This window comes from Oncorhynchus nerka, linkage group LG13 (genome assembly GCF_034236695.1).
Source record: "Oncorhynchus nerka isolate Pitt River linkage group LG13, Oner_Uvic_2.0, whole genome shotgun sequence".
NCBI classification, from domain to species: Eukaryota; Metazoa; Chordata; class Actinopteri; order Salmoniformes; family Salmonidae; genus Oncorhynchus; species Oncorhynchus nerka.
Window position 1 is genome coordinate 56,359,984 of NC_088408.1, and position 24,124 is coordinate 56,384,107.

The 24,124-nt window shown below is 45.3% G+C and overlaps 1 protein-coding gene across 8 annotated transcripts in view; it reads right to left on the reverse strand.

The window, feature by feature from the left end:
* The window catches only part of arb2a (ARB2 cotranscriptional regulator A), a 214,691-nt gene that overhangs the window by 42,214 nt on the left and 148,353 nt on the right, over positions 1–24,124 (reverse strand). For 5 of the 8 annotated variants that reach the window (XM_065026494.1, XM_065026495.1, XM_065026491.1 and 2 more), the window contains one exon: positions 6,974–7,597. The exons of the other annotated variants lie outside the window; for them this stretch is intronic. In XM_065026494.1, the coding sequence (XP_064882566.1) occupies positions 7,359–7,597 (239 nt within the window). In that variant the 3' untranslated portion in view covers positions 6,974–7,358. Of the gene's footprint in view, positions 1–6,973; positions 7,598–24,124 lie in introns of those variants that run through there. 8 annotated transcript variants of the gene reach the window in all.

The window sequence follows — 24,124 nt, forward strand, 5'->3', positions numbered from 1 at the left end:
ACTCCAATGCATCCCATAGTTGTGTCAAGTTGGCTGGATGTTCTTTGGGTGGACCATTCTTGATACACACAGGAAACTGTTGATCGTGAAAAACCCAGCAGCGTTGCAGTTCTTGACACACTCAAACCGGTGCGCCCGGCACCTACTACCATACCCCGTTCACGTATTTTGCCTTTTCCATTCACAATCCATGTCTCAATTATCTCAAGGCTTAAAAATCCTTCTTTAAAACTGTCTCCTCCCCTTCATATACACTGATTGAAGTGGATTTAAAAGGTGACATCAATAAGGGATCATGGCTTTCACCTGGTCAGTCTATGTCATGGAAAGAGCAGGTGTTCCGAATGTTTGTACACTCAGTGTATGTTTCATTCATGTCTCTAAGGTGTTGCGTTGATCACAGACCCACCCTCTCTCTCCTGTTTAATGTGAACTGGGAGAAACAGCAGGGGCAAATTTAGCTAGCCCTGCTGGGTCACCCCCCTGAACCGAAACAGACACTCACTCACGTGCACACACACAAACAGAAACTCGAGAACCTCCATCTTAACATATGTTTGATGGTGATTCTACTGAGCCACACACACACACACACACACACACACACACACACACAAATACTAAGCACCAGAGAAGAAGAGCCCTCTACCCTCCCTGTGAATCATGCTATTAACTCACCATAGGATGTCAGTTGGAATAACCACAGTGGTAGGCAGCCCGCGCAGCCATCGCCCTCCTCCTAGCTAGGAGGTGAAACTGATCAATTCCAGGCGGGAAGTGGTTAAAAAAAGGATTATTGCCTGACCTTTGACTATCTAACAAAACAATTCACACTCTCTGTGACCTTAGACTTCTTCAAATGGGAGAGTATTGATTGTCTGTGCTTTGCAGACTAACATCTTGGCCAGCATGTCTGGGACAGGCTACAAAGAGAGGAGAGACAAGAGAGGAGAGAGCTACAGCCATAGCAATTAAAGAAAGATAGCGGGAGGTGGCTAACAGCATGCTCCTTCTAAAGACTGGCTGGCTGACTGGCTGGGCCAAGGCCTCCCTCCTCTCCACCTCAGTACCAATCACAACAGGATTCCTGCTGACATGGACCTGGGAGGTGAACGTGAGTGTGACTGTGTGTGTGTAAAATCACATAGCATTGTTAACTAACAAACGACTATAGTATGTCTGAGTGATGTAACGCTCTTCATACAGTTACCGTGAGTAACAGGGACTAACATGTTCTCTACAGCTCTCCTCCTCTCACTCAGAACAGACTTCATAACAGCAGCAGCAGTGGGATCTGTCCTTCCATCCAACCCACTTCACTGGGTTAGAGTCAGGGGCAACCGCGGTGGGAAAAAGGGCTTGCATCCCAAATGGCACCCTATTCCACATGCAGTGCACTACCAGCGCGGTGCACTCCGTAGGGAATGTGGTGTCATTCGGGACACAGGCAAAGTCTCAATGTCAGGTGAAGTCAGTGAGTTTGTCAAGAGGAACTCTTCACTCCCATCTCATTTTCCCTCTCTCTCACACGGCTAAAAGGCTTTGTTACTGTACCACTTAGAGGTCTCGCTGAGTTGGAAGTAGAGGCCATTACAAGCTGTAATAGCCTGGGTGGATTTCTAAATGACCAACCAGAAAGTGTTTGGACTATTTGCGAAGCATTGTGCTACTGATTTGAAAGAAATACAGCATTTCTTATTAAAGTATTACGCGTTGAAGTATTGAGTGCAAAATTACCAATATGTGGGTTTGTATATTTTCCACAACTAGATAATCACAGAGGAAAGTAAGACTAATGGCGCAATGACAAAGAGAGAATGAAAAATGAAGCAATTAGTTTTTTTCTCTTCTTCTTCGGAATTACAGGAAATTCATGACTTGAGTCGGTGAAACACAAAAACATCCATGTGAAGAGGATGCTTTGTGGAGAAGGAGAGGTATCTTAAGGACAGTGGTCGGCCAGACAGGGACTCATTTGGCTCTCCGTGTGTCCGTCTTTGACAAATCAATTCCCAAACGCTGCCTTATAAAGCTATTTCCAAAAAGGGGGGAGGGAGCGGGAGAAGAAAAGAGAAATCAAAGGTTTGCTGGGAATGAGCTAGGAGTGGTCCTCAGTCGAGGGGGTCACAGTGAAGCTGGGGCAGCCTTGCCTACTGTGGGCACTGAGCTGGAACTAAGTGTGGTGCTGAGGCGCCAGGGCCTGGAAATAAGCCAAGCCCCAACTGGCCACTCCCTCTCTTTCTTTCCCTCACTCAGCCTAACATTTTCATTAAGACAGGGAGGCCAGGGAGGGAGGGTGGGGAGGGAGGGAGGGATCGAGAGCGAAAGAGAGAAGGGAGATGAACTCTGACAGCCATGTTACCCAAAATAATGCACTCAATCCTATTTCAACACCCCTAGAGAGGTGATGTAGGGGGGGGGGGGGGGGGGGTCGCACCATAGGCGGGTGTGGTGTGTGAGGGGGGTACGGACCACCTTCGACGGGGCGTGGAGGACAGACAAAGAGGCCTATGAGCTAGGCCAGATAGCTGTGAGTGAGCTGGGCGTCACTCTGCCTCCCTGCACACACACACACCATCTGCTGACACCAACACATGACAGAGCAAATAGGGGGATGATCTAAACAGAATAAAATCATGTTTCAGGAAAGGACAGGGTGAGGGGCTTTAAGAGGGAGCTTAGCGGGTCAGGGAGGTCAAACGTACAATGCAGCAATATAATGTATCTAGTATGGGTGCTAGGTTTAGATGAATCCTCTGAAAACAAAGTGGAGGATGAAAGTCAATAGATGCGATGGGCTGAAGAATATAACAAAACAAGCAATTAAAAGAGTAGTTATCCGGACTGAGCTTTGGAGTTAATTGACTACCATTGATCTGTATAGCTGATAATATGGTAGGGCAGTGGTCACCTACTGGTCGATCGCGACCAAGGCATTCCTAGTCGATCGCCAAATATTTCTGTGAAAAAACAATAAAGCCTTGTGTTGCTATACTGAATTTATTTGTCTAGCGGTGTTGACGGTAGGTGCACCAGGTTTCATGTTTCTGAAGGTAGAGACCCTGCCTTTCCGGCGGGCCCAGAGAGCAAACCAAATCACATTTTATTAGTCACATCCACATGGTTAGCAGATGTTACTGGGAGTGTAGCGAAATGCTTATGCTTCTAGATTACGACAGTGCAGCAGTATCTAACAGGTAATATCTAACAATTCCACAACAAAAACCTAATATCTAACAGATTCCACAACAAAACCTAATACCCACAATCTAGTAAAGGAATGGGATGAAATAAGTATAAAATATATGGATGAGCAGTGACAGAGTGGCTAAGATGCAATAGATAGTAAAGAATAGATAGTGAAGTATACAGTATATACATGGGGCGGCAGGTAGCCTAGTTGTGTTGGGCCAGTAACCGAAAGGTTGCTAGATTGAATCCCTGAATCTGTCCTTCCGCCCCTGAACAAAACCCACAGTTCCTAGGCCGTCATTGTAAATAATAATTTATTCTTAACCGACTTGCCTCGTTAAATAAAGGTTAAATAAAAATTAAATGAGTAATGCGCGGTATGTAAACATTATTAAAGTGGCATTATTAAAGTGACTAGTGATCCGTTTATTAAAGTGGACAATGATATCAAGTTTGTATGTAGGAAGTCACCTCTCTGTGCTGGTGGTGGCTGTTAAATCTGATAGCTGTTTTTCAATCTATGTGTCCCAGCTCTGATGCACCTGTACTGACCTCACCTTCTGATGGAAGCTGGGTGAACAGGTAGTGGCTCAGGTGTTTAAAAAAATATATTGTATTTATTTCACCTTTATTTAACCAGGTAGGCCAGTTAAGAACAAGTTCTCATTTACAACTGCGACATGGCCAAGATGAAAAAAAGACAATAACACTATAAAAACATCTATGTACAGTGTGTCCAAATGTAGAAGAGTAGGGAGGTAAGGCAATAAATAGTCCATAGTATACAGAATGGTGTCGTCTGCGTAGAGGTGGATCAGGGAATCGCCCGCAGCAAGAGCAACATCATTGATTTATACAGAGAAAAGAGTTGGCTCGAGAATTGAACCCTGTGGCACCCCCATAGAGACAGCCAGAGGTCCGGACAACAGGCCCTCTGATTTGACACACTGAACTCTATCTGAGAAGTAGTTGGTGAACCAGGCGAGGCAGTCATTTGAGAAACCAGGGGTAGCCCGGTGGAAAGCATGGCCAGCCATAGAAAAATGCTTATTGAAATTATCGATTATCATAGAATTATTGGTGATGACATTGTTTCCAAGCCTCAGTGCAGTGGGCAGCTGGGAGGAGGTGCTCTTATTCTCCATGGACTTTACAGTGTCCCAAAACTTTTTGGAATTAGTGCTACAGGATGCAAATTTCTATTTGAAAAAGGTAGCCTTAGCTTTCCTTACTGACAGAGTACATTGGTTCCTGACGTCCCTGAAAAGTTGCATATCGCGTGGGCTATTCGATGCTAATGCAGAACGCCACAGGATGTTTTTGTGCTGGTCAAGGGAAATCAAGTCTGGGGTGAACCAAGGACTATATCTGTTCTTAGTCCTACATTTTTTGAATAGAGCATGCTTATTTAAGTTGGCGAGGAAAGCACTTTTAAAGAGAAACCAGGCATCCTCTACTGACGGGATGAGGTCAAAATCCTTCCAGGATACCCGGGCCAGGTCAATTAGAAGTGTTTTAGGGAGCGTTTGACAGTGATGAGGGGTGGTCGTTTGACCGCAGACCCATTAAGCACACAGGCAATGAGGAAGTGATCGCTGAGATCCTGGTTGAAGACAGCAGAGGTGTATTTGGAGAGCATTTCGTCAGGATGATATCTATGAGGGTGCCCATGGTTACGGATTTAGGGTTGAACCTGGTAGGTTCCTTAATAATTTATGTGAGATTGAGGGCATCTATCTTAGATTGTAGAATGGCCGGGGTATTTAGGGGTATTTAGCATATCCCAGTTTAGGTCACCTAACAGTACGCACACTGTTAGACACATATCGTGTCCAGAGCACAACTGGTGGCTGAAGGGAGTCTATAATAAGTGGCAACGGTGAGAGACTTGTTTCTGGAAAGGTGGATTTTTAAAAGTAGAAGCTTGAATTGTTTGGGCAGAGACCTGGATAGTAGACAGAACTCTGCAGGCTCTCTCTGCAGTAGATTGCAACTCCACCCCCTTTGGCAGGTCTATCTTGTTGGAAGATGTTATAGTTTGGTTTGGAAATTTCAGGATTTTTGGTGGCATTCCTAAACCATGATTCAGACACGGCTAGGACATCTGGGTTGGCGGATTGTTTTATTCACTGCTTTTGCACAAACTTAGGGAGGATGCTTCTAATGTTAACATGCATGAAACCTTTTACGGTTATAGAAGTCAACAAATGAGAACACCTGGGGAATGGGAGTGGTGCTGGGGGCTGCAGGGCTTGAGTTAACCTCTACATCACCAGAGAAACAAAGGAGGAGTAGGATAAGTGTACGGCTAATGGCTATAAGAACTGGTTGTCTAGTGCGTTCAAAACAGACTAAAAAGGAGCAGATTTCTGGGCACGGAAGTATAGATTCAATGCATAATGTACAGACAAGGGTATGGTAGGATGTGAGTACAGTGGAGGTAAACCTAGGCATTGAGTGACGATAAGAGGTTTTGTCTCTAGAGGCACCAGTGAAGCCAGGTGAGGTCACCGCATTTGTGGGGGGTGGAACAAAAGGGCTATCTAAGGCATATTGGGCAGGGCTGGGGGCTCTACAGTGAAATAAGACAATAATCACTAACCAAAACAGCAATAGACAAGGCATATTGACATTAGGGAGAGGCATGTGTAGCCGAGTGATCATAGGGTCCAATGAGTAGCACTAGATGAGTCAGGGAGCCAATTCAGTAGTTGCTGCTACGCTAGGCGAGCTGGAAACACGGCGATTCAGACAGCTAGTGGGCCGGGGATAGCAGATGGGCATCCGGCGACGTCGCAACGGAAGAGCCTGTTGAAACCACCTTGGATGGTTCCGTAGGCAGACCAGTCGTGATGGATTGGCGGGTCTCTGTGTTGGCAGTAAAGGGTCCAGGCTAATTGGCAAAATAGGTATTGTAGCCCAAGAAGTAGCTGGTGGAGATGGGCCTAGCTCGAGGCTAGCTCCAGGCTAACTGGTGCTTGCTTCAGGACAGACACGTTAGCCAGAAGTAGCCATTCGGATAGCAGCTAGCTAGCTGCAATGATCCGGTGTAAAGGTCAGATGTTTCGGTAGGAATCCTGAGATGTGGTAGAGAAAAATCAGTCCGATATGCTCTGGGTTGATATTGGGGCTGTGCAGACTGGCAGGAATTGACCTGGTTGAGGCTGGCAGATGTGCGAGTCAACAGTGAGGACCGCTAGCAGTGGCTAACTGACTACTAGCTAGTTAGCTGACTAGCTTCTGATGGGGGGTTCCAGTTGTAAAGTATAAAATATCAGATCCGGACCACATCGGGTGAGGCGGGTTGCAGGTGATTATATTCAGTACGTAGATGGAAAGTGAGATTAAAATATATACGAAATATATGAAGAAAACAATATATACACGGGGCAGGACAAGACAAAAACACACATTTGACTGCTATGCCATCTTGGATTAATGATGGTTATTGTCCTTGATTATCTTTTTTGCCTTCCTGTGACATCGGGTGTTGTAGGTGCCCTGGAGGGCAGGTCGTTTGCACCCGGTGATGTGTTGTGCAGCCACACCACCCTCGCCCTGCGGTTGTGGGCAGTGCAGTTGCCGTACCAGGCGGTGATACAGCCTGACAGGATGCTCTCAATTGTGCACCTGTAAAAGTTAGTGAGGGTTTTCAGTGATGTTACGTACCCCTCTCGGAAGAGGGAACGCAACACCCTGCTACAACTAAACTTCCCGTGGAGTGAAAGAGGTATGGGACTGTAGGTGTGAGTAAGGATGACAAAAGGCAGAGAGAGTGGTACCGTTTACAGGGAATTTATTCCGTCACACAGTAATTTTGGGGGAAAGGGGCTGGACGGAACCAAAGCAAAGAAAGTAAATATCAAAGCCCCCTCTCCTACCTTACCTGCCTACCCACAACATACTTAACTAGCACCACCTGGCGCACTAACCAAAATACAGGGGATGGTCCGCCCAGGTCTTACCTAGGGTGCATAGACAGAGTATATACTAAAGGTATATACTATATGTATGCCCGCAGGCCTCTTGCCTAAACACTCCCAAGGTGCCTTCCCCCCCTGGGAACAAATGAAACAGAATATTACAAAAAAAATTGCAATCAAAAACACAGTCCTTTTGTCATAGACATACCTTAGTAGGCCCAGCTACAAAATACTGGCAAAAAATTATACCTCTGCGCAACAACGAAAACACAGGACATACCAATCCTCTCTATCTGAGAAACCACCCACACATGATATAACCCTCAGCTCTCCTCTCTGAGCAACAGGACACTGGCTTATATAGCTGGAGAAGGAGTTGGTCATTGAAGACAGCTGCGTCCTCTGAAGAGAGGGCGGGGTCAGCTCCAACTTGGCATGGAGTCGACCAATCAGCTGCTTGGGGGATTTCAGGAAGCCATTTCCTGAAATACATACAAATACACAAACCACAACATAGGGACTGGGGAAAGCAAATTTTTTTCAGCCTCCTGAGGTTGAAGAGGCGCTGTTGCGTCTTCTTCACCACACTGTCTGTGTGCGTGGACCATTTCAGTTTGTCGGTGATATGTATACCGAGGAACGCAGTCGTGGGTGAACAGGGAGTACAGGAGCTGAGAACAACGGTGGCCATCTTGAAGCATGTGGGGACAGCAGACTGGAAAAGGGATTGATTGAATATGTCCGTAAACACACCAGCCAGCTGGTCTGCGCATGCTCTGAGGACACGGCTAGGGATGCCGTCTGGGCCGGCAGCCTTGCGAGGGTTAACACATTTAAATGTTTTACTCAAGTTGGCCACGGAGAAGGAGAGCCCACAGTCTGGGAGCAGGCCATGTCGGTGGCACAGTATTGTCCTCAAAGCACACAAAGAAGTTGTTTAATTGGCTGGGAGCAAGACGTCGATGTCCGCGACGGGGCTGGTTTTCTTTTTGTAATCTGTGATTGCCTGTAGACCCTGCCACATATGTCTTGTGTTTGAGCCATTGAATTGCGACTCCACTTTGTCTCTATACTGACGCTTTGCTTGTTTGATTAACTTACGGAGGGAATAACTACACTGTTTGTATTCAGTCATGTTTCCAGTTGCCTTGACATTATTAAATGCGGTGGTACGTGCTTTCAGTTTTGCACGAATGCTGCCATCAATCCACAGGTTTCTGGTTTGGGAAGGTTTTAATAGTCACAGTGGGTAAAACATCTCCAATATACACGTCCTTATAAACTCGCTCAAGTCAGTGTATACGTCAATGTTATTGTCCGTGGCTACCCGTAACATAACCCAGTCCACGTGATCGAAGAAATCTTGAAGCGTGGAATCCGATTGGTCAGACCAGTGTTGGATAGACCTAAGCACTGGCACTTCCTGTTTTAGTTTCTGCCTATAGGAGGGGGGCTACAAGATGGAGGCATGGTCAGATTTGTCAAAAGGAGGGACTGGGAGGTCCTTGTATGCATCGTGGAAGTTAGAGTAGCAGTGGTCGAGTGTGCTACTCGCTCATGTACTGCAATCGACATGCTGATAGAATTTAGGTACAGTGCCTTGCAAAAGTATTCACCCCCTTGGCATTTTTACTATTTTGCTGCATTACAACCTGTAATTTAAATTGATTTTTGTTTCATGTAATGGACATACACAAAATAGTCCAAATTGGTGAAGTGAAATGAAAAAAATAAATTGTTTAAAAATTTAAATCAGAAAAGTGGTGTGTACATATGTGTTCACCCCCTTTGCTATGAAGCCCGTAAATACGATCTGGTGCGACCAATTACCTTTAGAAGTCACATAATTAGTTAAATAAATTCCACCTGTGTGCAATCTAAGTGTCACATGATCTGTCACATGATCTCAGTATATATACACCTGTTCTAAAAGGCCCCAGAGTCTGCAACACCACTAAGCAAGGGGCACCACCAAGCAAGCGGCACCATGAAGACCAAGGAGCTCTCCAAAAAGGTCAGGGACAAAGTTGTGGAGTAGTACAGATCAGGGTTGGGTTATAAAAAAATTACCCAAACTTTGAACATCCCAAGGAGCACCATTAAAACCATTATTTAAAAAATGGAAAGAATATGGCACCACAACAAACCTGCCAAGAGAGGGCCGCCCACCAAAATTCACGGACCAGGCAAGGAGGTCATTAATCAGAGAGGCAACAAAGAGACCAAAGATAACCCCGAAGGAGCTGCAAAGCTCCACAGCGGAGATTGGAGTATCTGTCCATAGGACCACTTCAAGCCATACACTCCACAGAGCTAGGATTTACATAAGAGTGGCCAGAAAAAAGCCACTGCTTAAAGAAAAAAAATATTCAAACACGTTTGGTGTTTGCCAAAAGGCATGTGGGAGACTTCCCAAATATATGGAAGAAGGTACTCTGGATAGATAAGACTAAAATTTAGATTTATGGCCATAAAAGAAAACGCTATGTCTGGTGCAAACCCAACACCTCACATCACCCCGAGAACACCATCCCCACAGTGAAGCATGGTGGTGGCATGGTGGTATATACAAATACTAATCAGTGGGAATAGGGGACAGGTGTAGGTGATGAAAGTTCCGGAGGGATCCGTGACAAATAGGAGTAACAACATGAATTTGTGCATTAGGCAGAAATAATGCGGTGCGACTCGAGTTTCCCCATCAGCTGGAAGACAGTGTCTGTTTTTGGTCAGTGTCAGTAGAGGAAAGGGAGAGCAGAGGGATGTTGAGAAGCGGACCCTCAGTCTGCAGTTTTCTCCCTTTGCTGAGACTGGCGATCAGATGCAGGCACCATCAGCCCAGTAAAATAAATATACAATTATTTAAATGTATGCTCACTCAGCTGTGCCTCAAAGGTAATACCGCTGTGATCATATAACCTACCTCAATTTGTTTTATATAATTTTAAAAAGTGGTCTGAACAACAATGCATTGGCAGGGCAATTCAAGCAGAGCCCGTATGCGATGATAATGTATTGGGCCTATCGCTTACTGCACAAACCTCGTTGCTACAGTACTGTTTTTAACAGGCTAATGTTTCATAGGCGTAAGTTTTTTAAGTCATGTTAAAAAAAATATCTGAGATGTAGATCTTGGTTTGCATTTTGACTCAGAAAGTGATCCTGACTCACCAAATTTGAAAAGTTTGGTGACCACCGTGGTAGGGTATGATTTTTCCTACTTTGTTACCAATTCCGCAATTAGAAATAAAGGAAATGGCACAGTTCTTTTGTGTCCACTATCCAGTGGTGGAAAAAGTACCCAACTATCATACGTGAGTAAAAGTAAAGATACCTTAATAGAAAATGACTCAAGTAAAAGTCAGTAAAATACTACTTGAGGAAAAGTCTAAAAGTAGTTTGTTTCAAATATACTCAAGTGTTAAAAGTAAAGGTAATTGCTCAAATATACTTAAGTATCAAAAGTAAAAGTATACATTATTTCAAATTACTTATATTAAGTAAACCAGATACCATTTTTTATACATTTTATATTTACTGATAGCCAGGGGCACACTCCAACACTCAGACATAATTTACAAATCAAGCATTTGTGTTTAGTGAGTCCACCAGATCAGAGGCAGTAGAGATGGCCAGGGTTGTTCTCTTGATAAGTGCGTGAATTGGACCATTTTCCTGTCCTGCTAAGGATTAAAAATGTAACGAGTACTGTTGGGTGTCAGGAAAAAATGTATGGAGTAAAAAGTACGTTATTTTCTTTCGGAATGTAGTGAAGTAAAAGTTTTTAAAAAATACAGTTACCACAAAAAACTACTTTTAGTTATTTTTAGTTACTATTTTTACTTCAGTACTTTACACCCCTGCCACAATCCAGTATGAGTCTGGATAAGATTGACTAATGCAGAATTACGCAATAAATATATTCTTATATAAACCAAGTATTCAGTCCAAAGAGTGAGACAAGTCAAAGGTCATGCATGATTCAGTCAGTAAAGACAGAATTGGTTTGACTTGTCCACAAACACCAACTGTCACCTACATTTACGAGAGAGAGAGAGAGAGAGAGAGAGAGAGAGCGAGAGAGATACTTTGCACTAGTTGCTTTTAAAAATAGACAATTTCACATCAATGTATTTTCTGGTGACTTGTGGAGTAAAGTATTATGAGATTACGATGGCATTATGCAATTAATGATTTTCATGAATAAATTCTACTGCGTAATTAGTCCATTTGTACAGCAAAATAAGATATCGCCCAAACCAAACCCCCTCCCAAACAAATATGTCTCCACTATGCTGTGCCGTATTCTGCTGCCTTGCCTTCTGAAGGAGCACTTGTCCCAGTGTGACAGACCCAGTAAGGTTGGAGCAGGAGACAGGCTGGGCAGGAATGCTTAGCAGGGGTTTAAGCTGTTGGGTTACATCTGTGTCAGATGCCTGATGGTGTGTGAGCCCGTGGGGTGGGCTGGTCCGGAGCAGGACAGGTCTCCCTCTCGGTCTCTGTGGCGACGCCTAATGCTAGCTCGTCCAGCACAGACAGCAGGAACCGGCTTGACACGTGACCAGCTGCGACGCCTCACGGTCAAAGGTCGGTGCAGATTTCAGCAAATCTGGGCAGGCACGGCATCAGCTTAAACTCAGGGGGAGAGATTGGCCTCTAACCTTAACCCGATAAGATCCTTGAAGTCCTTACCCTGACCTAGACTTGACTCTTTCATCTGCGATGTTAGCTATACTAATTACTGGCTGATAGCGACTTGGTGCCAAATGCAATTCACTTCCACCTCTCCCGATGAGCTACAACAGTCGTTGCCAACCTTGCTTAGAGATCAAGATGAGTTTTAAACAAACTCTGCCATGCACGCAGCTCATGCTTTAACTATCAGTAATTGACTTGGTGTGTCGTGTTTTGTTATTTTAATTGTATTCATTTATTTCTATGTAACCTTTATTTAACTAGGCGAGTCAGTTAAGAACAAATTCTTATTTACAATGATGTCCTACCAAACCCGGACGACGCTGGGCCAATTGTGCGCTGCCCTACGGGACTCCCAATCACGGTCAGTTGTGATTCAGCCTGGAATCGAACCAGGGTCTGTAGTAAAGCCTCTAGCGCTGAGATGCGTTGCCTTAGACCGCTGCACCACATGCCCTATCTGGCATGTTAGGGGAGGAGCAGAGAGTGGCATATGCTACGTTTAAAAGCACAGCTAAAGCCAAATAAAGGAAGATTAAAATGGCGCCATGGATTCGGGAATTTTGGTTTCCAAGATAACTCCCCTTTCCCGGGCACAACTGAGACAAATGGTCTCCATAGCAGCCGGGGGTCCTGTTAATATCGGGGAGGGGGCTAGGCCTAGGGTCAGGTGACTGAGAGGAAGGTTGCCATCCGAGTCAGAAGACTGCAGCCCAAATCTTCCCTTCCCTCTTCTCCCTCCACTGTAAATCTCTGGTACCTGATACACATGTCCACTACTTGGCCTAAGGCCCTCGCCCCTGGCCCAGCCCCACACATGGTTTATACATAAAAAATGACTGGTGGTAGAATATACAGTTGAAGTCAGATGTTCACATACACCTTAGCCAACTACATTTAAAATTTGTTTTTCACAATTCCTGACATTTATTTCCAGTAAAAATTCCCTGTCTTAAGTCAGTTAGGATCACCCCTTTATTTTAAGAATGTGATATGTCAGATTAATAGTGGAGAGAATGATTGATTTCAGCTTTTATTGCTTTCATCACATTCCCAGTGGGTCAGAAGTTTACATAAACTCAATTAGTATTTGGCAGCATTGCCTTTAAATTGTTTAACTTGGGTCAAATGTTTCGGGTAGCCTTCCACAAGCTTCCCACAATTAATTTTGGCCCATTCCTCCTGTCAGAGCTGGTGTAACTGAGTCAGGTTTGTAGGCCTCCTAGCTCGCACACGCTTTTTCTATAGGATTGAGGTCAGGGCTTTACATTTACATTTACATTTAAGTCATTTAGCAGACGCTCTTATCCAGAGCGACTTACAAATTGGTGCATTCACCTTATGACATCCAGTGGAGCAGCCACTTTACAATAGTGCATCTAAATCTTTTAAGGGGGGTGAGAAGGATTACTTTATCCTATCCTAGGTATTCCTTAAAGAGGTGGGGTTTCAGGTGTCTCCGGAAGGTGGTGATTGACTCCGCTGTCCTGGCGTCGTGAGGGAGTTTGTTCCACCATTGGGGGCCAGAGCAGCGAACAGTTTTGACTGGGCTGAGCGGGAACTGTACTTCCTCAGTGGTAGGGAGGCGAGCAGGCCAGAGGTGGATGAACGCAGTGCCCTTGTTTGGGTGTAGGGCCTGATCAGAGCCTGGAGGTACTGAGGTGCCGTTCCCCTCACAGCGCCATAGGCAAGCATCATGGTCTTGTAGCGGATGCGAGCTTCAACTGGAAGCCAGTGGAGAGAGCGGAGGAGCGGGGTGACGTGAGAGAACTTGAGAAGGTTGAACACCAGACGGGCTGCGGCGTTCTGGATGAGTTGTAGGGGTTTAATGGCACAGGCAGGGAGCCCAGCCAACAGCGAGTTGCAGTAATCCAGACGGGAGATGACAAGTGCCTGGATTAGGACCTGCGCCGCTTCCTGTGTGAGGCAGGGTCGTACTCTGCGGATGTTGTAGAGCATGAACCTACAGGAACGGGCCACCGCCTTGATGTTAGTTGAGAACGACAGGGTGTTGTCCAGGATCACGCCAAGGTTCTTAGCGCTCTGGGAGGAGGACACAGTGGAGTTGTCAACCGTGATGGCGAGATCATGGAACGGGCAGTCCTTCCCGGGAGGAAGAGCAGCTCCGTCTTGCCGAGGTTCAGCTTGAGGTGGTGATCCGTCATCCACACTGATATGTCTGCCAGACATGCAGAGATGCGATTCGCCACCTGGTCATCAGAAGGGGGAAAGGAGAAGATTAATTGTGTGTCGTCTGCATAGCAATGATAGGAGAGACCATGTGAGGTTATGACAGAGCCAAGTGACTTGGTGTATAGCGAGAATAGGAGAGGGCCTAGAACAGAGCCCTGGGGGACACCAGTGGTGAGAGCACGTGGTGAGGAGACGGATTCTCGCCACGCCACCTGGTAGGAGCGACCTGTCAGGTAGGACGCAATCCAAGCGTGGGCCGCGCCGGAGATGCCCAACTCGGAGAGGGTGGAGAGGAGGATCTGATGGTTCACAGTATCGAAGGCAGCCGATAGGTCTAGAAGGATGAGAGCTTTGTGATGGCCACTCCAATACCTTAAGGACTTTGCTGTCCTTAAGCCATTTTGCCATAACTTTGGAAGTATGCGTGGGGTCATTGTCCATTTGGAAGACCCATTTGCGACCAAGCTTTAACTTCCTGACAGATGTCGTTAGATGTTGCTTCAATATATCCACGTAATTTTCCTCCTCATGATGCCATCTATTTTGTGAAGTGCACCAGTCCCTCCTGCAGCAAAGCACCCCCACAACATGATGCTGCCACCCCCGTGCTTCACGGTTGGGATGGTGTTCTTCGGCTTGCAAGCCTTCCCCTTTTTCCTCCAAACATAACGATGCTCATTATGGCCAAACAGTTCTATTTTTGTTTCATCAGACCAGAGGACATTTCTCCAAAAAGTACAATCTTTGTCCCCATGTGCAGTTGCAAACTGTAGTCTGAGTTTTTATGGCGATTTTGGAGCAGTGGCTTCTTCCTTGAAGAGCAGCCTTTCAGGTTATGTTGATATAGGACTCGTTTTACTGTGGATATAGATACTTTTGTACCTTTTTCTTCCAGCACCTGCACAAGATCCTTTGCTGTAGTTCTGGGATTGATTTGCACTTTTCACACCAAAGTACGTTCATCTCTAGCAGACAGAACATGTCTCCTTCCTGAGCGGTATGACGGCTGTGTGGTCCCATGGTTTTTATACTTGCGTACTATTGTCTGTACAGATGAACGTGGTACCTTCAGGCGTTTGGAAATTGCTCCCAAGGATGAACCAGACTTGGGGGGGGGTCTACAATTTTTTCGGAGGTCTTCGCTGATTTCTTTTGATTTTCCCATGATGTCAAGCAAAGCGGTACTGAGATTGAAGGTAGGCCTTGAAATACATCCACAGGTACACCTCCAATTGACTCAAATGGTGTCAATTAGCCTATCAGAAGCTTCTAAAGCCATGACATAATTTTCTGGAATTTTCCAAGCTGTTTAAAAGCACAGTCAACTTAGTGTATGTAAACTTCTGACCCAATTGTGATACAGTGAATTATAAGTGAAATAATCTGTCTGTAAACAATTGTGTCATGCACAAAGTAGATGTCCTAACCGACTTGCCAAAACTATAGTTAACAAGAAATTGAGGAGTGGTTGAAAAACGAGTTTTAATGACTCCAACCTAAGTGTATGTAAACTTCCGACTTCAACTGTACATGTAACCAGGGCTGAAAAGTGACTGGTATCAGCAATATATAAATACTTATGGAAATATACTAATGGTAATGTACACCGAGTATACAAAACATTATTTCCATGACATAGACTGACCAGGTGAAAGCTATGCTCCCTTATTGATGTCACCTGTTAAATCCACTTCAATCAGTGTAGATGAAGGGGAAGAGACAGGTTTAAAGAAGGATTTTTAAGCCTTCAGACAATTGAGACATGGATTGTGTATCTGTGCCATTCAGAGGGTGAATGGGCAAGACACAGAATGTAAGTACTTTAGAGCAGGGTATGGTAGTAGGTACCAAGTGCACCGTTTTGTGTCAAGAACTGCAACGCTGCTGGGTTTTTCACTCTCAACAGTTTCCCGTGTGTATCACGAAAGGTCCACCACCCCAAAGGACAACCAGCCAACTTGACAACTGTGGGAAGCATTGAAGTCAACATGGGCCAGCATCCCTGCAGAATGCTTGACACCTTGTAGTGTCCATGCCCTGATGAATTGAGGCTGTTCTGAGGGAAAAAGAGGGTGCAACTCAATATTAGGAAGGTGTTCTTAATGTTTTGTGCACTCATTGTATAGTGAACAAACATAAAAATGCACATGCAACAATTTTCAAAGACTGATTTACAGATCATAGAAGGAAACCAGTCAATTTAAATTAATTCATTTTGGATTTGACATGACTGGTCAGGGGCACAGTTATTGGTGGGCCTGGAAGGGCATATGCCCACCCACTGGGGAGCAAGGCCCAGCTAATCAGAAATACGTTTTTACCCACAAAAGGGTTTTATTACAGACAGAAATACTCTTCAGAATCCCCCCCTCCTCCTCAGACAACAATCCCGCAGGTGTGGAAGTCCTGGGCTGGCGTGATTACACGTGGTCTGCGGTTGTGAGGCTGGTTGGACTACTTCCAAATTCTCTAAAACTACATTGGAGGTGGCTTATGGTAGAGAAATGAACACTAATACTCTGGCTAGAGCTCTGGTGGATACTCCTGCAGTCAGCATGCCAATTTCACCCTCCTTAAAAACTGGAGACATCTGTGGCATTGTGTTGAGTGACAAAACTGCACATTTCAGAGAGTTATTCTATTGTCCCCAGCACAAGGTGCACCTCTGTATCGATCATGCTGTTTAACCAGATCCTTGATATGTCACACCTGTCAGGTGGATGGATTATCTGGGAGAAGGAGAAATGCTCACTAACAGGGAGGTAAGCAAATTTGTGCACAACATTTGAGCAAAATAAGCTTTTATTTTGTTGTATATACACAACTATACACACAGTTAAATTCAAGTTTTGCATGTTAAATAGCCTGTCGTTCAATCTTCCTACTAGGTGGTTCAGCCTTGCTACACAGCTAACCGTGAGTCATGGTTTCAACCAGCAACAGTAGAGAGTAGACTGGGAAGTGGAATAGTAATCAACTTACCAAACATGATTACGACTAGGCTGCTTTTCTCACTTTTTTAAATTCTTCAAACAGATCCATAATAGTAATTTAGGAGGGGGGGTGCAGTGCAAGTCAATATTAGGACGGTGTTCATAATGTTTTGTATGCTCAGTGTATATATGTAAACAGGAGTCATAGTGACCAGTAGCAGGATACATAGATAGATACTAATGGTAATGGCAATCAATAATCAATGACCAGCAGCGTAATGGTAGTCATGAATCTAATCAATAATAATTTAGCAGCAGCATAGGTGTGAGGGAGTGTGCAGGTGTGGGTGTGTTGCATCAGTAACAAGTGTGCGAGTAAGAGTGACAGTATTAAGCCTAAAGCTTCTTTATTAAATCATGAGTGGGTGAGGGTCCTGGACATTGGTTTTAATAAAGATCTGGGGTGAGGGTCCAGGACATTGGTTTTAATAAAGATCTGGGGTGAGGGTCCTGGACATTGGTTTTAATAAAGATCTGGGGTGAGGGTCCAGGACATTGGTTTTAATAAAGATCTGGGGTGAGGGTCCAGGACATTGGTTTTAATAAAGATCTGGGGTGAGGGTCCAGGACATTGGTTTTAATAAAGATCTGGGGTGAGGGTCCTGGACATTGGTTTTAATAAAGATCTGGGGTGAGGGTCCAGGACATTGGTTTTAATAAAGATCTGGGGTGAGGGTCCTGGACATTGGTTTTAATAAAGATCTGGGATGAGGGTCCAGGACATTGGTTTTAATAAAGATCTGGGGTGAGGGTCCTGGACATTGGTTTTAATAAAGATCTGGGGTGAGGGTCCTGGACATTGGTTTTAATAAAGATCTGGGATGAGGGTCCTGGACATTGGTTTTAATAAAGATCTGGGGTGAGGGTCCTGGACATTGGTTTTAATAAAGATCTGGGGTGAGGGTCCAGGACATTGGTGTTAATGACGGCCTGTGGGTGGGTGATGAGGGGGGTACCTGGTGTGGTACCTGTCCTGATTCCTCAGTATGTGGGGTAATACCAGGGATGCCCATGTGGAGGCGAGATGACTGCCGAGGGCCGTGCCGAGAGAGCGAGGAGGAGAGGAAGAGAGGGAGGAGGAGAGGAAGAGAGCGAGGAGGAGAGGAAGAGAGCGAGGAGGAGAGGAAGAGAGGGAGGAGGAGAGGAAGAGAGGGAGGAGGAGAGGAAGAGAGGGAGGAGGAGAGGAAGGAGGAGAGGGAGGAGGAGAGGAAGGAGGAGAGGGAGGAGGAGAGGAAGAGAGGGAGGAGGAGAGGAAGAGAGCGAGGAGGAGAGGAAGAGAGCGAGGAGGAGAGGAAGAGAGCGAGGAGGAGAGGAAGAGAGCGAGGAGGAGAGGAAGAGAGGGAGGAGGAGAGGAAGAGAGGAAGCGGATTAGAAGTCATAGCATCACCGAGGGATCAGTGCAGCCTATCTCATTACTCCCAGGCACAATGAGCACAGCACTCTCAAAGCAGTTTAGAATTACACCTTTCCAGGCCACAAACAAGCCCTGCGCTTATTACCCAGGCTGCTCTTTGGTGCTTTAGCTGGAGGAAATCCTCCTCTAATTGCGATATTTCCCTAATACTCGAGCACGCTGGTATAACGGGCTGTTTGTCCCCCTTCCTGGAGATGGGTCTTAATAAAGTTTTTATCTGTCAAAGGAAGTGTACGCTGGATGGTCCAAGGTCACCGCTGCACCCTCACACAACTCTGCCGCACAAATCTCTGTCAACGTTGTTTACATAATTATAGAAATAAGTAAGAAAAATTCAGACAAAAATATTGTAATTTCAGGCTGATTACGACTCAAGGACCTTCAAGGAGGCTTTTTTCCCCCTAATCATCTCCCTGCAATTATGTACATTCCTAATATATTCTCAGAGCTTGTTGTGTTTGTTCTCTTTTTATTTCCTTACAATCACATTAAATGTGCATTTCATTATAACCTAATTGTGAAAAAGAAAACAAAGGAGAACGGGGGAAGACTGCCACAACATATCAAAATATGTGTTTTAACTAAACAGGAAAAGGTAAACGCTATCAGCAAAAATAACACAACGCAAACAAAACGCTGACACAACACAGTCTTTAATGCATTGATTAGTGATCTCTGGGTGTTTTGTCCTGGTGCGTCTCTGCTCTGCTTTCACTGTAATTATCCAGCCTCCAGCAGACAGTCTGTCGAGTCTAGCCAGGCCTCTGTGCAAACAGCCTCTCCTCTCATCTCCCCCAGCCTTATCAAACCCTGTCACACTAAAGGGGCCCCATTAGCAGCTAAACCTAACGAATTGGCTTCGTGAACAAACCTATAAGCTGCGCGTCATGACACAAATGACAGAGAAGGGGAACAAGGCAACAAAAGAAAAAGGGGAATCGAGGATGATATAAACCAAGGAGTTTCTCCTGTGAAAGAGAGGACAAAGCGTGGCCTGTGGAGAGGGAGTCCATGGTGACAGTGCTGCTGTTTACCATGGCAGAGACCCTGACAGGAAAGGGAAAGACACACTAAATGTGTGTTCATCAGACCCCACCCCATAAAGAACCAGTCAGAGAATGGGGCTAACAAAGGAGAGCTAACCGTACCATATCCAGCAACACCCAACACGGGGGCAGATATCTTGCTAGAAACCCATGTCACAGAAGACCATTAATGGTTGAAGAAGCCCTCACACCCCCTGGTTCATCCTCCTCCCCCATTTAGAGTGATGTGAGGAGACGCTGATGCTATCGGTAATGGGACGGCATCAATGTCTGAAGGCATTAGTGGGAGCTGGCACTGATCACACGGTTGGTTGGGTAAACAGAGTAAACAATCGGCTTGCCCGCCTTCCACAGATTAACCCTCTGCCGGCCAACACACATGCACACACACTGCTCACACGTTCGTCTATTTATAACCCCCTTTAACGTGAGAGGTACTGAGGACCTCACGACCACGCGTCACCCATCCCGCTGTCCAAGCTCACATCCATCCACTTGTTGCGAGTGACCAGCAGCGTATCTCGAGTAGTGCAGATGTGGAACCGTCCGTTTCAGTCAGTACGTCAACAACTACACCATGGCCACCAAACGAAGAGACAAGGAGGTTCCCGTTTTAAACAAGATATTTTGTCACGAAAAGATGCTCGACTATGCATATAATTGACAGCTTTGGAAAGAAAACACTCTGACGTTTGCAAAACGGCAAAGATATTGTCTGTGAGTGCCACAGAACTGATGTTACAGGCGAAACCCAGATAAAAATCCAACCAGGAAGTGCCGCATTTTTTGAAACCGCCTCATGCCAATGACTCCTTATATGGCTGTGAATGAGCTACGAATGAGCTTATGTTTTCCACGTATTCCCCAAGGTGTCTACAGCATTGTGACATCTTTTTAGGCATTTCCATTGATGAATGGCCGTAAGGGACCATATATAGCATGTGGTCACATGGTGTCTCCCGCAGAAAATCTTGCGTAAAATACTGAGGTGGCCATTTTTCCAATCGCTTCTTATGAGAAACCAATTGCCTCAACGGATATATTATCGAATATATATGTTAAAAACACCTTGAGGATGGATCCTAAACAACGTTTGCCGTGTTTCTGTCGATATTATGGAGCAAATTTTGAAAAAAGTTTGCCGTTATAGTTGTAGCATTTTCCGGTCGATTTCTCAGCCAAGCATGAAAGAAACGGGAGCTATTTCGCCTACAAAAATTATATTTTTGGAAAAAAGGAACATTTGCTATCTAACTGTGAGTCTCCTGAGTGAAAGCATCTGAAGTTCTTCAAAGGTAAATTATTTAATTTGGTTGCTTTTCTTATTTTCGTGAAAATGTTGCCTGCTGCCAGCAGAGCCTAGCATAGCATTATGCCATGATAAACTTACACAAATGCTTGTCTAGCGTTGGTTGTAACGCATATTTTGAAAATCTGAGATGACAGTGTTGTTAACAAAAGACTAAGCTTGTGTTTGAATTTATTTATTTCATTTCATTTGCGATTTTCATGAAAAGGAAAAGTTTCTAGGGGTATTTATGTCCGCTGCGTTATGCTAATGCATTTGAGGCTATGATTACGCTCCCGGATACGGGATTGCTCGTCGCAAGAGGTTAAAGACAGATTAGACACCGTAACACAACATTCCATCGACCCCCTAATCACGCACGCACAATTTAAGTTATGCGACACCTCTAGGGTAAAGGCGTGAGGCTAAAGCTCATCTACTCTACGGGATGTGCTATGGGCCAATAAGATCCATGTCGCCAGGCACTAATCTCCTTTTGACCTGTAAGCGCCTCGGCCGGGCGGTGACGTGAGATGTCATGCAGGCGTGACTAAGTCGCCTGCTAAATGGCACATACCGTTATACAATCTCAGATGAGGGAGAAGGACGTCCACATGGAGAGTTAAGAGGCTTGACCTGGCAGCCCACGACAGGCAGAGGGAAACCTGGCCATGGTGCATACTGTACGTGTGCTGTGCTCACCCTTTTGACCTGCGTGGTGGGCTCAACTGGGGGGGGGGGGGCTAGAGTTCAACCAGGGGACAATTTACACCCGGACACATGCCTTACTGCATACCGTGCTGTTTTCATACAGTGAAACATTCGAGAAGACAGCAGGAAGGAACACATCCACACCGACAACACCTATAGCTTTGGCAAGACGAAAGCAGCGTAGATTCCGTGTAAGAGAGTCGATTGCATTCTGTTTGCCTGTAGCAAAGCCCCCACGTCCAAATACCCGTAAATAAAGCAGCAGGAGGTATGGAGGGGAAATGACGAACAAATAAAAAGGAGGGGGTTGCCTTGGAGATTGAAGCACTGTGATTGGCTGAGGGACTGTGGGTAGCAGAAGGACAAATGGACAAATCTCAGAAGCTAATAACAGCGAGTACGGCACAGCCCTCATGGGCAAATCTGGCACTAAGATGATAATGAGATTAGAAAATCCACTATATTGCAGCAAATTGTATAAGTGTTTCATTGAACCTTGTTGAACCTTCATTTATGCACAGCTCGGGCTCTTTCTCTTTTTCTCCCCTTTCCTTGAGATGATGGGCGGCGTGTGTGAGGAGGGAAGGCGGCGGAAAAGAACGAAAGCGCTCCTGGGTACAGTTTACCTAGTGCAAGGGTGAACCAGGGAGCCAATACCATACACGTGGCTTCCTTAACATGTTACATCTGCTTAGCATTCATATGAAGCTATCATTACTCTGCTACTGCTTCTGCCAGCTCTAAATATCTCATCACTACCCAGTCCATGCGCACACAGGCTACACTCACACATGCATAAATAACATAGAAATAGACCAACAATGTCAGATCTATGCAAGGACTATAATCAACCTCGAATGACCACATATGAAACAGATGTGATAGGAGATCGCATCTTGGGAGAACTTGGGTTTCGTGTCTGCTGTCACCTAGTTATCTTCCAATATCGGTGTTCAGTAAATGACAAAAGCATGAAAGTGAAACGTAATATCTGAATAGAACATAGAAATATCTGTCCAACCTGGTTAGAATATCTAGAAAGAAAAAAGCTTTTCAAAAGGCTTCACACATGCATTCACCCAATACTCACCACACTTCCTAACCAATATTCACACTACTATAATAATCATATTTTATGCATGCCATGGTGTATGTGCCATGGGTGTCCACTGTGGGCATCAAAGCCACAAGACCCCTGGCATTGCAAGCGTCATGCTCCACCAACTGATCCACACAGGACCACAATACACCCAAAAAGGTGAGTGAGAGCGGAACGCCGGTAGAGTTGACTGGTAACGCTTACACTAATATTGCGTAAAGGTTGCATTTAAATGCATCACCCTCCACTACATCCATACTAAATCCTAACCAACATTCACAAACCAATAGATAGATGAGCTCTGCTACTCTGGGGGAAGAAAAAAAACAACAACAACTTTACCTGACCTTCTGTGTTGCTTAGCAACCAGTTGCCATAACACTCATAATAAATAAATAAAAAATGCCGGAGCGAGATACAGGCAAGGGATGTTATAAGAGAAAGGGCTCGGAGATAAGATGAGACCAACAGCAACACAAAAGACGACATAAAGGCTGGGTGAGGCGGTTTTCAACGTGACACCTGGTGGGTGGGTGGGTGGGTGGGTGGGGGGTTGCAGCGTTTTCACTCTTTTACCAAGTCAGCCTGACCGGCTTATTATCAACTCGACTGAGCCACGAGGGACCACTACTGGACCAGTAGACCCGACTGGTCTCCTCAAGTATTCCACCCAATACTCCCAGCCATGCTACTCTCAATGGAATCACACAGTTGAGCTGCCATTCTCTGCCATGCTATACACACTTAGAACCACATACTGTGCATACAGTCGATATAGACATACATTCAACATATTGATTTTGGGATGCAACAATGAGCTCGGAATGTTACCATTAAACTACTATTGATGCTGTATTCCTCTCACTGAGGAAACGGACAGACCTCTCCAAGGCCATGGTGGAATCATGTCTATTGACTGGTAGTACTTGGTATCCAACATGTCCTACCTCTGATCTGACTTCAGACACACGTCAGAGAACACCAAGATCAAATTGGACAGACACACACCAGTCCTTTCAAAGTGATCAAAGTGACCCGGTCTTTGATAGAAAGCAACCTCCCGTCTATCGTCCCTGCTCCGTTGACGGAGGAGACAGTCTAGTCTTTTGAGGTAGAGAAACAGGGCAGGAGGGAGAGATGAGGAATGGGGTGTCTACCAGAGCGTGGCCACTGACCTGACATTTCAAAACAATCACAAGCAATTGTCTACCAGACAGGTGTGGAGGGTATGACAGTGCTCTTAATCTGTCTGCCATAGGTCCCTCCTAAAGAATTAGCTTCCTCTCAATGTTCCCTTCGGTATCAAGGGGGTTCTTTTTTTATATATTGTCGCCCTAACTTTACGTTCAGGGGCCTACGACCCTGTGTCAGCCTATTCATTCAGGGCCAAAAGGAGTTCATACGCAATTGAACCCGCAAAATGCTGTGCAAGACCTTTGAGTTGTGTAGTTTTGTATTTTCTGCCGGTATGGAAATCGGGTTATTCTATTTCTCTCTGCGTCATGCCACGATGACTCTTTAACCTGCCCCCCCCCCCCCCATCACAATGTCTCCAAAACAGGCGTCAAAA